This window comes from Varanus komodoensis, unplaced genomic scaffold, assembly GCF_004798865.1.
Source record: "Varanus komodoensis strain SLA01 unplaced genomic scaffold, ASM479886v1 scaffold10, whole genome shotgun sequence".
NCBI lineage: Eukaryota > Metazoa > Chordata > Lepidosauria > Squamata > Varanidae > Varanus > Varanus komodoensis.
The window spans coordinates 23085290-23098091 of record NW_025335269.1 but is presented as its reverse complement, the minus strand read 5'-3'; the positions used below and the strand labels follow the sequence as shown (position 1 = coordinate 23098091).

At 42.1% G+C, this 12802-nt stretch overlaps 2 protein-coding genes across 10 annotated transcripts in view; one reads left to right on the top strand and one right to left on the bottom strand.

The window, feature by feature from the left end:
• Positions 1–12802, bottom strand: part of SNRK (SNF related kinase) — a 38782-nt gene that overhangs the window by 3791 nt on the left and 22189 nt on the right. For all 4 annotated transcript variants that reach the window (XM_044417194.1, XM_044417178.1, XM_044417170.1 and 1 more), the window contains 3 exons: positions 10214–10355; positions 8618–8830; positions 6530–6664 (listed from right to left, as the gene is read on the bottom strand). In XM_044417194.1, the coding sequence (XP_044273129.1) occupies positions 6530–6664; positions 8618–8830; positions 10214–10355 (490 nt within the window). The remainder of the gene's footprint in view (positions 1–6529; positions 6665–8617; positions 8831–10213; positions 10356–12802) is intronic.
• ANO10 (anoctamin 10) overlaps positions 1–12802 on the top strand; it is a 110173-nt gene that overhangs the window by 76264 nt on the left and 21107 nt on the right. For 4 of the 6 annotated variants that reach the window (XR_006413463.1, XR_006413465.1, XR_006413461.1 and 1 more), the window contains one exon: positions 5349–5396. The exons of the other annotated variants lie outside the window; for them this stretch is intronic. The gene's annotated coding sequence lies outside the window, so the exon portion shown is untranslated. The remainder of the gene's footprint in view (positions 1–5348; positions 5397–12802) is intronic. 6 annotated transcript variants of the gene reach the window in all.

Genomic DNA, 12802 nt, shown 5'->3' with positions numbered 1-12802 from the left:
GGGGGGGGGTCACTTTGGTTTACCGAGCCTCCATCTCTCTCACGGGACTTCCGGTCCCTTCGAGACCAGGGCTGGAGTGCCTCTACTTGGTGTTGGGCGACCGAGACAGATTAGGGATTCTGTTGGTGTACCGTGCACCCTTCTGCCCATCAGACTCCCTGCCTGAGCTGACGGAGACCGTCTCGGACCTGGTGTTGAGGACCCCCAGGATGTTGGTCCTGGGGGACTTCAACGTCCATGCCGAGACTGGTCTGACCAGGGCAGCTCAGGACTTCATGGCCTCCATGATGGCCATGGGGCTGTCTCAACATGTCACCGGCCCGACCCCTGAACGTGGACACACTCTGGACCTGGTATTCTCAACGGGGCAGGAAGAGGGTGGTCTGAGGGTGAGGAATTTATGTTTGACTCCCCTGTCATGGTCAGATCACTTCCTGGTGAGGTTTGTGCTTGAGAGCGACCTCTCCCTCTGCAAGGGTGCGGACCCGATTGTGTGGGTCCTCCCCCGGAGCCGGATGGATCCGGATGGATTCCTGAAGGCCCTGGGGGAGTTTCCGGCTGACAAGACTGGTGCTCCTGTCAAGGCTCTGGTCGAACTGTGGAACGGGGAGATGACCAGGGCTGTGGACATGATCGCTCCTAAGCGTCCTCTCCCACCAGGCAGAGCCTGCTCTTCCCCTTGGTATACACCTGAATTGCGGGCGATGAAGCAGGTTGGGAGACGGCTAGAGTGTAGGTGGAGGAGATCACGGGATGAATCTGACCGAACACACTTGAGAGCCCATTATCAGGCCTATGCTGTGGCGGTGAGGGCAGCGAAAAAGAGGTTTTTTTCCGTTTCCATTGCCTCCTCAAAATGCCGTCCAGCGGAGCTTTTTCGAGTGGTGCAAGGCCTGGTTTGTCCAGGTCCTAAGAAAGATCTGGATCCTCCCTCAAAGGCCCGCTGTGACGACTTTGCCATGAAGTTCAGGGAGAAAAACACTCAGATTCGTCACGAGCTAGACACCACTAGTGAATCAGAGGTTTCTGGGGAGACACCAGTGCTGCCGTCTGGTCCAGAATAATTGGATGAATTTCAGTTATTGCGGCCTGATGATGTGGACAAGGTGCTTGGACGAGTACGTCCCACCACTTGCCTACTGGACCCTTGCCCGTCTTGGTTAATAAATAATTCCAAGCACGGGATTGGGATCTGGATCTTGGAAGTGGTTAACGCTTCTCTGAGGGAGGGTCGGGTGCCTGCCCCTTTAAAGGAGGCGGTAGTCCGACCGGTCCTGAAGAAAGCGTCACTGGATCCAGAGATGGCCACTAATTATAGACCAGTGGCCAACATCCCGTTTCTGGGCAAGGTGTTGGAGCGGGTGGTGGCGGGACAACTCCAAGCACTCTTGGATGAAACTGATTATCTGGACCCATTTCAGTCCGGCTTCAGACCCGGGTACGGTACTGAATCTGCCTTGGTCGCCCTGTACGATGACCTGTGCAGGGAGAAGGACAGGGGGAGTGCGTCCCTGTTGGTTCTCCTGGACCTCTCAGCGGCTTTCGATACCATCGACCATGGTATCCTTCTGGATAGGCTAGCAGGATTGGGGGTCGGAGGCACTGCTTTGCCGTGGTTCTGCTCCTATCTCAATAGCTGGTTCCACAAGGTGGTGCTGGGGGACTATGGCTCTGCACCATGGCAGCTATGCCATAGAGTACCGCAGGGGTCCATTTTGTCCCCTTTGCTGTTTAACATCTACATGAAACCGCTGGGAGAGGTCATCAGGAGGTGTGGGCTGCGGAATCATCAGTACGCTGATGATACCCAGCTCTACCTCTCGTTTTCCACCAATCCAGGTGAGGCAGTGGCTGTACTGAACCAGTGCCTGGCCGAGGTAATGGGCTGGATGAGGGCCAATAAACTGAAGCTCAATCCAGACAAGACAGAGGTCCTGTTGGTTGGCGGATCGGGCTTCGGAGAGGGTGAACTGAACTTAGTCCTGAATGGGGTTGCACTCCCTCTTAGGGACAAGGTCCGCAGCTTGGGAGTGCTCCTCGACCCAAAGCTTTCATTGGAAGCTCAGGTGACAGCATTGGCGAGGAGCACTTTCCTTCAGCTTCAGCTGATTCATCAGCTGTGCCCCTACCTGGAGTACGACTGCCTGGCGACAGTGACACACGCGCTGGTGACTTCCCGCCTTGACTTCTGTAACGTGCTCTACGTGGGGCTACCCTTGAAGACGGTCCGAATACTTCAATTGGTTCAAAATAGAGCTGCCTGGCTGCTGACGGGGACTGGGCGTTATGTTCACATGACTCCAGTCCTCCGTCAGATTCACTGGCTTCCCATTGAAGTCCGGGCCCAATTCAAGGTGTTGGTGATGACCTATAAAGCCCTAAATGGCTTGGGTCCTGGTTACCTGAAGGAGCGCTTACATCCATATACGCCCGCCCGCCCCTTGAGATCTGTGGGAGAGGCCCTTCTCTGGGAACCCTCTGTGAAAGAAATTAGGAGGGTAGGTACTCGGAGGAGGGCTTTCTCTGTGGTGGCGCCCAGTCTATGGAATGCGCTCCCCAGAGAGGTCCGCCTGGCACCGTCGTTATCTGTTTTTCAGTGCCAGGCGAAGACCTTTTTATTTAAACGTCATTTTAATTGTTAATATTACTTGCTTATTTTATCTGGCCAGGGCAACTTATTTTATATTGTAAATTTGTTGTATGTATTGTATTTTAATTTTATGTTGTGAGCCGCCCCGAGGCTTCGGCGAATGGGGCGGCATAGAAATGTTTTAATAAATAAATAAATAAATAAATTCCCTAAGCCATGTGAAGTAATCTGTTTTGAATCTCCCACCAATCAGCTTCATGGAATGACCCTGAGTTCTAGTATTAAGGGAAAGGGAGAAAAATGCCTCCTCTACTTTCTCCATTATGTGTATAGTTTTAAACACCTATATCATGTTTCTCTTTACTCAGATTTTTTCTAAGCTAAACAATTAAAATTCTTGCAACCATTCCTCACATAGGAGTTGCTCCAACCCCCTTTTCAGTGCCCTTCTCTACATTTTTTCCAGCTCAATAATATCCTTTTTCAAGTGTGGTGACCAAAACTGTACACAGTATTCTAAGTGCTGCCACACCAAAGATTTGTCTAAGGAGAATACAATTCTTGGCAGTTTTATTTTTGATTCCTATACTAATTATTCCTAACATGGAGTTGCCTTTTTCACAGCAGCTGCACAATGACTCAACTTTTTCATCAAGTGTTGTCCAACACTATTGCAAGATCCCTTTCTTGATCAATCACCACTAGCTCAGGTCCCATTAGCCTATACTTGAAATTGGGATTTTTTGCCCCAGCATAGAGTCCCAGAGGAGAAAAAAAGTCAGAAGAGCATCAAAAAAGTAGAGGAAGGTGTGGGTGCAATAATAATTGGCACTCAGAAAACACTTAACACAACTGAATGGTAGGTATCACATAATGTCCTTAGCACATTTCACTCCAATAAGAAACAAGAGCAAATTGGAGTAGTTTGAAAGAGTTCCAATATCAAATAATCTTTTAAAGGCCTATTTAACTTGTATGCAGAGCACATCATGAGAAAGGCAGGGCTAGATAAATCACAAGTTGGAATTAAGATTGCTGGAAGAAATATCAACAACCTCAGATGTGCATACGATACCACTCTAATGGCAGAAAGTGAAGAGGAACTAAAGAGCCTCTTGATGCAGGTGAAGGAGGAGAGCGCAAGAGTTGGCTTGAAACTCAACATTAAGAAAACTAAGATCATGGCATCTGGTCCTATCACTTCCTGGAAAATAGATGGGGAAGAAATGGAGGTAGTGACAGATTTTATTTGCCTGGGCTCCAAGATCACTGCAGATAGGGACTGCAGCCAAGAAATTAAAAGACAGTTGCTCCTGAGGAAGAAAGCTGTGGCAAATCTAGACAGCATACTAAAAAGCAGAGACATCACGCTGCCAACAAAAATGTGTATAGTCAAGGATATGGTTTTCCCAGTTGCAATGTATGGCTGTGAAAGTTGAACCATAAGGAAGGCTGAACTGAGCCCTCTGAATTGTGGTGCTGGAGGAGATTCCTGCAAGTCCCTTGAACTGCAAGGTGATCAAACCAGTCAGTCCTAGAGATCAACCCTGACTGCTCTTTCGAAGGCCAGATACTGAAGATGAATCTCAAATACTTTGGCCACCTAATGAGAAGGAAAGACTCCCTGGAGAAGACCCTAATGCTGGGAACAATTGACAGTAAAAGAAGGGGGCGGCAGAGGATGAGGTGGCAAGATGGAGTCACTGAAGCAGTTGGCGTGAGCTTAGGTGGACTCCGGAGGATGGTGGAGGACAGGAAGGCCTGGAGGAATGTTGTCCATGGGGTCGCAATGGGTTGGACACGTCTTCGTGACTAACAACAGCAACAACAAAAATGCTTGTGGAGAAGTATGTTTGAAGTCCAAGTTTCACTCTCTGGTTGTAGCAATCAGAAATTAAATTTATTATGTGTGATTTTTAGTTTGGATACAAGTTCGTCACCCTTCTTCAGCATTCCTTTTTGACAATGAATGGGCCAATGACACTTTCATTTGATTTCCTGCTTCTAATGCATTTTTTAAACTTAAAAACCAATAGTTTAATCTATTGTTATCATCTTAATATAACTTTCCATTTTTTTTTCTGAAAGTGTGTCTATGCAGCCTTGAGGTCACACTAGATGCAACTTTTGACTGGGACTGAACACATATCTTTCTTTTCAAAGAGCAGCTATGCCGTGCTCCCCAAAACATACTGGAATTGCCAGGAGTTTGTGTTAACACTTCCCTTACACAATATTGCGGCTGGAAATCTTAAAAGCAATTTACCTGATTTTTTTTAAACTATCTGTTTTGTTTTGCTTTGTTTTAATTGGAGCAACCACCATTAAGGCTCAGTGATGTTTGGTGGGAAATGGTTATCCTGCCCTCTGCACAAAGTTGTTCCATGCTCTCACTACTGCCACTTTTGAAAAGACTGAACTCATTGCAGCAAAATTTCTATTTCTTAAATGTGCTTTTATAGTCTCCTTGATGGAGTTTAACCACTGACTTCTTCCTAGGCTTGTTTGCCTTATTCTATTTTATAGTGTACATCTTATTTTAGCCTCTATTATAGTGGTTTTAAATAGCCTCCATCCTTTAAGGCACCCTCCTAATTATGCCTTTCAACTTCTTTAACTATTCTGTCTCTGAAATTAAATACAAAAATGTAAGACTTCCTAGGACAATTTATTTTATTTTTTCTAATTGCCCCCTGCTTTTTCAGGGGACAAAAGTCTTCATGCTTTCTTTCTTTCTCTCTTTGCTTTTTTATTATAGTTCAGCTTGGGTGTTTCTGTACTGCACAGTATTTTTGAAGTCTTCAAGGTAAGCTCATTATTAACAGCTAAAGTTTTTAGTATCTCTTTGCCTTCCCTTTTTGCATCTCAAAATCGCCATCAGAGTTTTGATTAGAGAGGCCAGTAGTTTGATTCTATATAGTCAGCTACATGCTACAGTATTAGCAGGCATGCTATATATCTATCTATTTTTATTTATTTATTTAAAACTTTTATATGCCGTCACCACATGGCTCGGCATCTCATGCTAGCTGAGCAATCATAACCTTAAGGTTTCTAATATAAAAACACCTGTGTATCTTGTCCTTTTAGATGGCTGAATTTGTAATTTCTCTTATCCTGTAGTTTAAAAAAAGTTAAGGGCACCAAACGGAAGTTCTGTATCTCATGATTCACATATCTTGAGCTGCACTTTCTACAAGAAGGAATGCTTTTTATTAAAAGATAAAAGTTTAATACAGCCACCAACAGGGTTTTTTACATGAATTCCTGACAATTATTCCACGACATATTCTACTATGTGAACCAGCCAATCAAGGTAGATAAGGTAGTACAGATAACAAAGTATCTCAAATCCTGCCAATGAATCTAGGAGTAGTCTTATATGAGGCTACTCTGATCTGCAGGAGAGAAAAAACCTTTGCAGGTGAAGATCTCACCTGCAAGATATCAACATGCAAACCTGGTTTGAACAGAGATGCAGTGGGTATAGCAAAGAGGGAAGAATGGAACTCTACATTTCCCACAATGTATCCAGGGGAAGAGTAATCAGTGACTTCAAGATCTAACCCACTCTCTTATGGTGTTGAAAAATTCTAACTTTTCTCTAACCTTGGAATAGAGTAGACTCTGCAAGAGTATAAAGTCTGAAGCAGTCTGTGCTATCCTCTCCAGGTACCAGTGAGGAAAGAGTGATCTGTATCAGGATGGCTGGGGAAATGGAGAGAAGGCTATCAATTACAACTATACAATGGATGTGTGGGAAAAGGCAGGGAGCTCTTTGAGGCCACAATTAAGGCCTTGGGAGGCCACATGTAGCTCCTGGGCTGTAAGTTGTGCATCTGTGATTTAAAGGCATCCCCCCTGCAAAAAAGGTCTTCGGTCCCTTTAATTAAGAAAAATGATTAAATTCACTGTGATTTCAGTATATTTAATGCTCACCTAAATTGCGCTTTGATATTGCTTGGGCTTGCTGATCTGGTTTGTATTTCTTTCTCTTGTTTCTCTCTTAAAATTCGCTCTGCTAGTAAGAAGTAGGTAGCAGTGATGTGATTGTATTTGTTGGTTTCCAGAGCCCTAAGGGAAATAAAATGAAAATGGAACACATCATACATCAGTGGTTTTTTGAAACTGGACATGTAGCCAACACAACTTACAATGCTCCTGAAAGCAAATACAGAAGTTCCTGGAAGTAGAAATTAGTGCTTTTGACATCTTGACAAATAGCTTTTAGCTTACTAAGAACTGGGCAACCTAATGTGGCAAGTTCAATAATCACACTAGGATATATTAAGGAATGCATTCAAAGGCTGAGTAGATTTTCCTGGATCACAGTCACTTATTGAATGTGAGTCTATGCTTCAATAACCTTTTTGTAACTGTCAGATAACACTATACTTCACTTTTGTGTCAACATCCATCTACAAAAGCGTTCTCTCTTCTGTCAGGCTTAGCCTCTGGTGTATAGTATAGTCACATATCCACTCGTGACTAGAATTACTGGGAGTTGGATTGTTTCCCTATGGCATTCAGTGCAATGAGAGGCAGCCCCAAGGAGAGAGTTCCTATCATTGCTGAATTGAATGTTACCAAGAATTTGACTTGATGAGAGGAGTAAAATCTCATTCACCATGCACAGCCCTTCCTCACACTTATCCTTCACCTCACTCAGCTTTTGGCAAGATTGCTGCTAAGCTAATACCACATTGTGGAAAATGCAAGGGACAAAAACTCATGGACAGGCTACATTATTGTTTTAAATATGTAAATACTGAACACACCATGTTCTCTTGTTACTTTTAACCAAACAGAATGAAACTGAAGGCCAATGGAATATTATTAGAAAAAATAATCAACAAAATTTTGTGAGGTTTAAATATCTTCATGCTACTTCAGATTACTTTCGAAAACACAGACCTCTGTGTCAGAAAGTCGCTGCCCATTTCTTCATGCAAAAATACCAGCCAGTCAAACAGCAGCTATTTTCTGTATAAAGGGATAAAAATTGGCGTTTCTTATAAGTCTGCTCCTGCTGCTTAAAGGGCTCAGTGGAAGTTTAGCCTTAGCCCTGAAGCTTCTCATCAGCTAACACAGGCACCAAGCCAAACTACTTGACATGTGTTACATCTGCTCAATCATTAGGCATAAGAGCTGACATCTTAATCAATAAAGACTTCTGTTTAAACTGAGTGAATGAAGAACTTAAACTTGTTAACTCAGTGTCTTGTCACACAGAATATGAACAATAGTACTCTGACCTTCACTATTTAACAACTAAACATACTTAAAATTCAGCATAGATTATAATCAGATACCATTTTAAAACAGCAAGTTCACATTTAAGAAGGAACCAGACCATCATATGGTGGAAATACTTACCCTCTTGACAGCAATTGACACATACCCCATAAGTTAACCCCATTGTCCAGATCACAGAACATAAGATACAAAGCAAAAGTGAACAAGATAGGTCACATAACACAGGTTACCTCATTCTATGGCCTGTATCTACTGCACCATCCCCTCCATGTTCCTCCCACTCAACCATGCACTGTAAGAAAGGAATTGTCACAGCCTTTAGGTTTGGTCGTCTTTCTAACAAATCACCAATATTTGGTTACTAAGTGTATTGTTTTATCAGCCACTAGCGGATAAAAGTGGAAAAGTAGAATAAAATATGTAAAGTTGTGTGAAAGTTACTTCTGATATACTATGTAGAAGACCCTTACTGATAAGGCTAATGTCTCACCAGTGAACGGTTGGGTAACTTTTGGGCCTATGAATCCCATGAGTGCTGACCAGCATAGCCAGTGACAAGAGACACTGGAACATTGTCTGGAGGGCCACAAAATCACCACTTTTGTGTCTCATCTCCAGACTCTAATCCATCATTCTATTTTCAACAATCACCAGTCAGCTTATAAACAAAGCATGCAGGCAATAGGCAGTCCCTATTTTATACCTCCAGCATCTGGAATTCAGAGGAATCACTGCAATACCGACATAAAATGAAATAAAATGGCAGCTTACTCTACTATGGTATCTCGATCTGCAATATCACCCAGAACCATTCGCTGTATTATGCTGTTGTGTTCTTCCTCTGAAAGATTTTTGTATGAAACTAGAGGAATATTGTATTTTGTGGCAGGCGATGGATCAACTCCTTGTAGCCAGGGATGGGTTTCAATTTCTTCCAAAGATGCCCTTCGTTTTGGGTCTCTTTGCAACATTCGTGTAATCAAACTAGGAGCAAAGATACAGTTCTATAAGTATATGAACAATATTACATTAGCTCAAAGCTGCTTTTTCCAAACATTCTAACTAATTCCTCAGCCAAAAATAACCTAGATTTGACCATATTTCTGGAATTTTCTCCTCACAATGCCCCTTTTAATATCTGGACAGAAATCCAAGGGATACCATCCCCTAAGCTGAAGGGAAATTGCTGCACCAACATGCAATTTGGTTTTAAGTGGAAGCTGGTATACCTGTGATATGTGAATGTGGACACTATGCTACCCATGTTATGTTATGCAAATTTGCAGAAATATCCTCACTGTGGGTACAGAGTGGTTTATGCATGGGTAATCCATGGCCTGCTGTATCCATGAAAGGTTGTTCTATTGTCTGAATAAGGGAACCCATTATAAGGAATTGGGTATTCAGCCCCATGGCAAAATCCTTTGTCAAGCTTGCCATATGGTCCCTGGGTACACATTTTGCACTTTATCCCAAGCACCTAAACTCCCTTTTATCAAGGACCAAGAGGCCATTTTTCTTTTTCCCTCAAGATGCACTTTTATCTCCAGGGGGAGGATGTACTGTTGCACTTTCTTGAGCACCTAAACATCCTGGAGAAAGTATACACATTGATGGAACTAAAGCTGCAGGGCGGGAGGAAAAAAAGATGAGGAACTGGCTGTAAAGGGTGATAAAAAATCCTTTGAAGCAAACGATATTTATTTTGTGTTGATTTACTTCTACTTTGCAGCAAGATCCTCCTCCTCTATTCCAGCCTCCTCCACCTTTAGTCTATCAGGATACAGTTTGCACTTTATCCTGTGCCTCTAGGTGCAAATGAGTACTCCTTCCACTTTTTCATGGGAAAGCATTTTTGGACAAATTGGCTATTTGTCAAATCAAAACCAAATCAAAACTTTGGTTCCCTCTGAAAAGCAGGGGAGGTGAGAAAGAAATGGGTTTTGGACAGGGACAGATGTCTCTGTGTGTCCCAGTTCAAACCCCCTAATTCCTACTCAAACCTCTTTTTAACTTGATCAAGAATTTTGACAGCCTATGCCAGGGAGGGTAAGTGTTCCATGAAAAACCCATAGGGCATGTTTACATGTGATAATGACCCAAAGTTAACCTACAGTTATTTCTTAGGCTTTGTATGCAAAGCAGAAGCAACCTTAATGCAAAATGAAACCCAGAAAATTCTGGGTTAATTAATTAACACACAAGTTGCCACTGTTACATGTGAACAGGGACAACGAGTTACATAGCTGAGTGAATATCTGAACTGGGATTTCCCCTGTCCTAACCACTATACCACACTGGTTCTTCACTAAACTGTTAACATTATGATTTTAATTGTAAGGTATTCTGTAGAATAATTTTACTTACTCTTTACATTCTTTGGACACACGAGATGGCACCGTGTATTTACAGTCCATTATCATGGTCAAGGTTTCACTGTCATTTGCTTCTTGGAAAGGCGGTTGTCCACATACCAACATGTAAAGGATAACTCCCAAGCTCCAGATATCTGGAAGGAAAAAAAAAGCCCTGAACCTTAAATTTTACTCTAAGTTAATCTGAATCACTGTTTTAATTATTCAGAATTGTGGAGCTACTGACATTGTTGTCTTGTTATATAGGAAGATTTAATATGTCTTTCTCTTCAAAAGCAGCAGAATCAACTTTCAGTTAAAAGGATTCCTGCCATCAAGTTAATCTGCCAGACTTTGGAAAGCCGTTGCTAGTCCAAACAGACAAGACTACGCTAGACAATCCTGCAACTTTTTATTTATTTATTTATTATTTATTTATTAAAACATTTTTATGCCGCCCCATTCGCCGAAGCCTCAGGGCGGCTTACAACAATAAGTTAAAATAATTATAATATAAATCAAGAATATAAACATTAAATTAAAAATACAAAAATACAGTATAAAATAAGCCGCCCTGGCCAGATAAAATCCAATAATATTAACAGTTAAAATGCCACTTGAATAAAAAGGTCTTTGCCTGGCGCCGAAATACAAATAACGACGGCGCCAGGCGGACCTCTCTGGGGAGCGCGTTCCATAACTTAGGCGCCACCGCAGAGAAAGCCCTCCTCCAAGTACCCACCCTCCTAATTTCTTTCACGGAGGATTCCCGGAGAAGGGCCTCCCCCGCCGATCTCAAGGGGCTAACTTCTTGTTAGCTAAAAAAAATTAAAACAAAGTTTGAAGATCAAACTCATATCTACTGCTCCAAGGACTAGAATGTAACCTTTTCTGTGTACGTGTGTATATTGTATTGTATTCTGCAACACACTAACTTCTTTTCTAATCTGTTGGTTCATATGAGGAATGATGGAGATGTATTAAGTTACTGAAGCATTACAGGCAATTAAACTACTATTTATTTAACACTTTGAAAATGCTCACAATGCCAAACTATTAATTTGTGCAGGCAAAAAGAAAAAATGGGAAAAATGCACAATTTTGTCAAAATCCTTCTTGATAGTCATCAAGCCTAAAATCAGGACTGATGAGAAAGTTTCTGTGGGGCAGGAGTATCTCTCATTATGTATGTTTATGTTTTTAGATTTGTCGCTGCCATATGTAAATGATCTGGCAGCATATCTTCATAAGAACTCTGCATTGTGTGAGGTATTTTAGGGAGAGGATCTGAATGATAGCTGAAGGCAAACCAGAAAAGTCAGTGATTTTAAAAATAATTCTGCCTTTTAAATAGGACTGAGTTCTTCAGGACTAACAGGCTGCATAATTTGCAACTGTGACAAAAATAGGAGTGAAGGATCCTGTTTGTTATTTCAATTGTTCTTGGTCAGCACCTATGTATCTTCAAATGCTACTGAAACAGAGATTGGGAAAAAGCTGTTTCAACAGGATTCTCAGAACCATGACAACCAGGCAGTATACATGCCACTTCCTTACATAACATCAAGTCACTACCATGGAAACCAAGCTACGTCACAGGCTGCCCTGCCATGCTTGTCTCAAATCTAGGAAGCAGAGAGCACCACAGCTCAGCTTGTATTTAGATGTGCAGGTTACAAAAAAGGGAAGTCAGTATTCTTTTTGAAATAGAATGCCAAACAAAATATGTTAATCCATACATTCCAAGTGAAGGCCCATATCATTCATGCATTTCTCACTGCAGGTCCAAATTTTATATTTTACAGAGACAGTTGTTTGGCTAGGATTTCTACTATATTTTGTAACAGCTACAGCATCACAGCAGATGTGTGTTCTCAATTTCCAAGTCTTTAAAACTAAAAATAGGAAGGTGTCCAAAAATAAACAAATCACATTATCCCCATCGATAGCGATGGACAGCAGCTTCCTAGCAATCTTGCAAATGAATTCTATTCAAGGTTTTGTTTTTTTTATTGGCTTGGTATCTTTTGGGCCAAATCCAAAAGATATTCTTCCCAGCAGAGAATATACATGGAAAACATTCTAATCTAACAAGTGAGAAATCCACAGGGATTTTGCAGGAAAGGTCTGAAAACACATTCGCAATTGCTTTGTTCATGGAACCTTTCTAGAAATGCATGTGCATTTTGCCATAAGACCACAGAATATGAAAGCTAATAGCATATCTACACAAGCTATATCCTCAAATTCATCTTGGAACAACCAGTGCAGCTGAAAATTCATTTTAATTGTCCATCATCAGGACTACACTTTGCACCATAAGAACATGAATGCATAAACTGAGATATGATTAACTGGGATAGGAATGGGGAAGAGAATTGTGTTCTTCCTCTTTAAATTTGTAAAACAGCTGTGCAGGCTGAGAAGCACCAAGATTGAAGTGGGAGGAGTGGTAAATATAGACACTAGTATTTTGTATGGCAACTGTGGGCAGGTTTCATGGAATCTACTCTGGGGTTTTAATTAAGATCCTAAGGTCTGCCAACCAGAGTCAAGTACAAAATGGTGGTCAGTCATGTTGCAGATCCAGTTACCTACTACA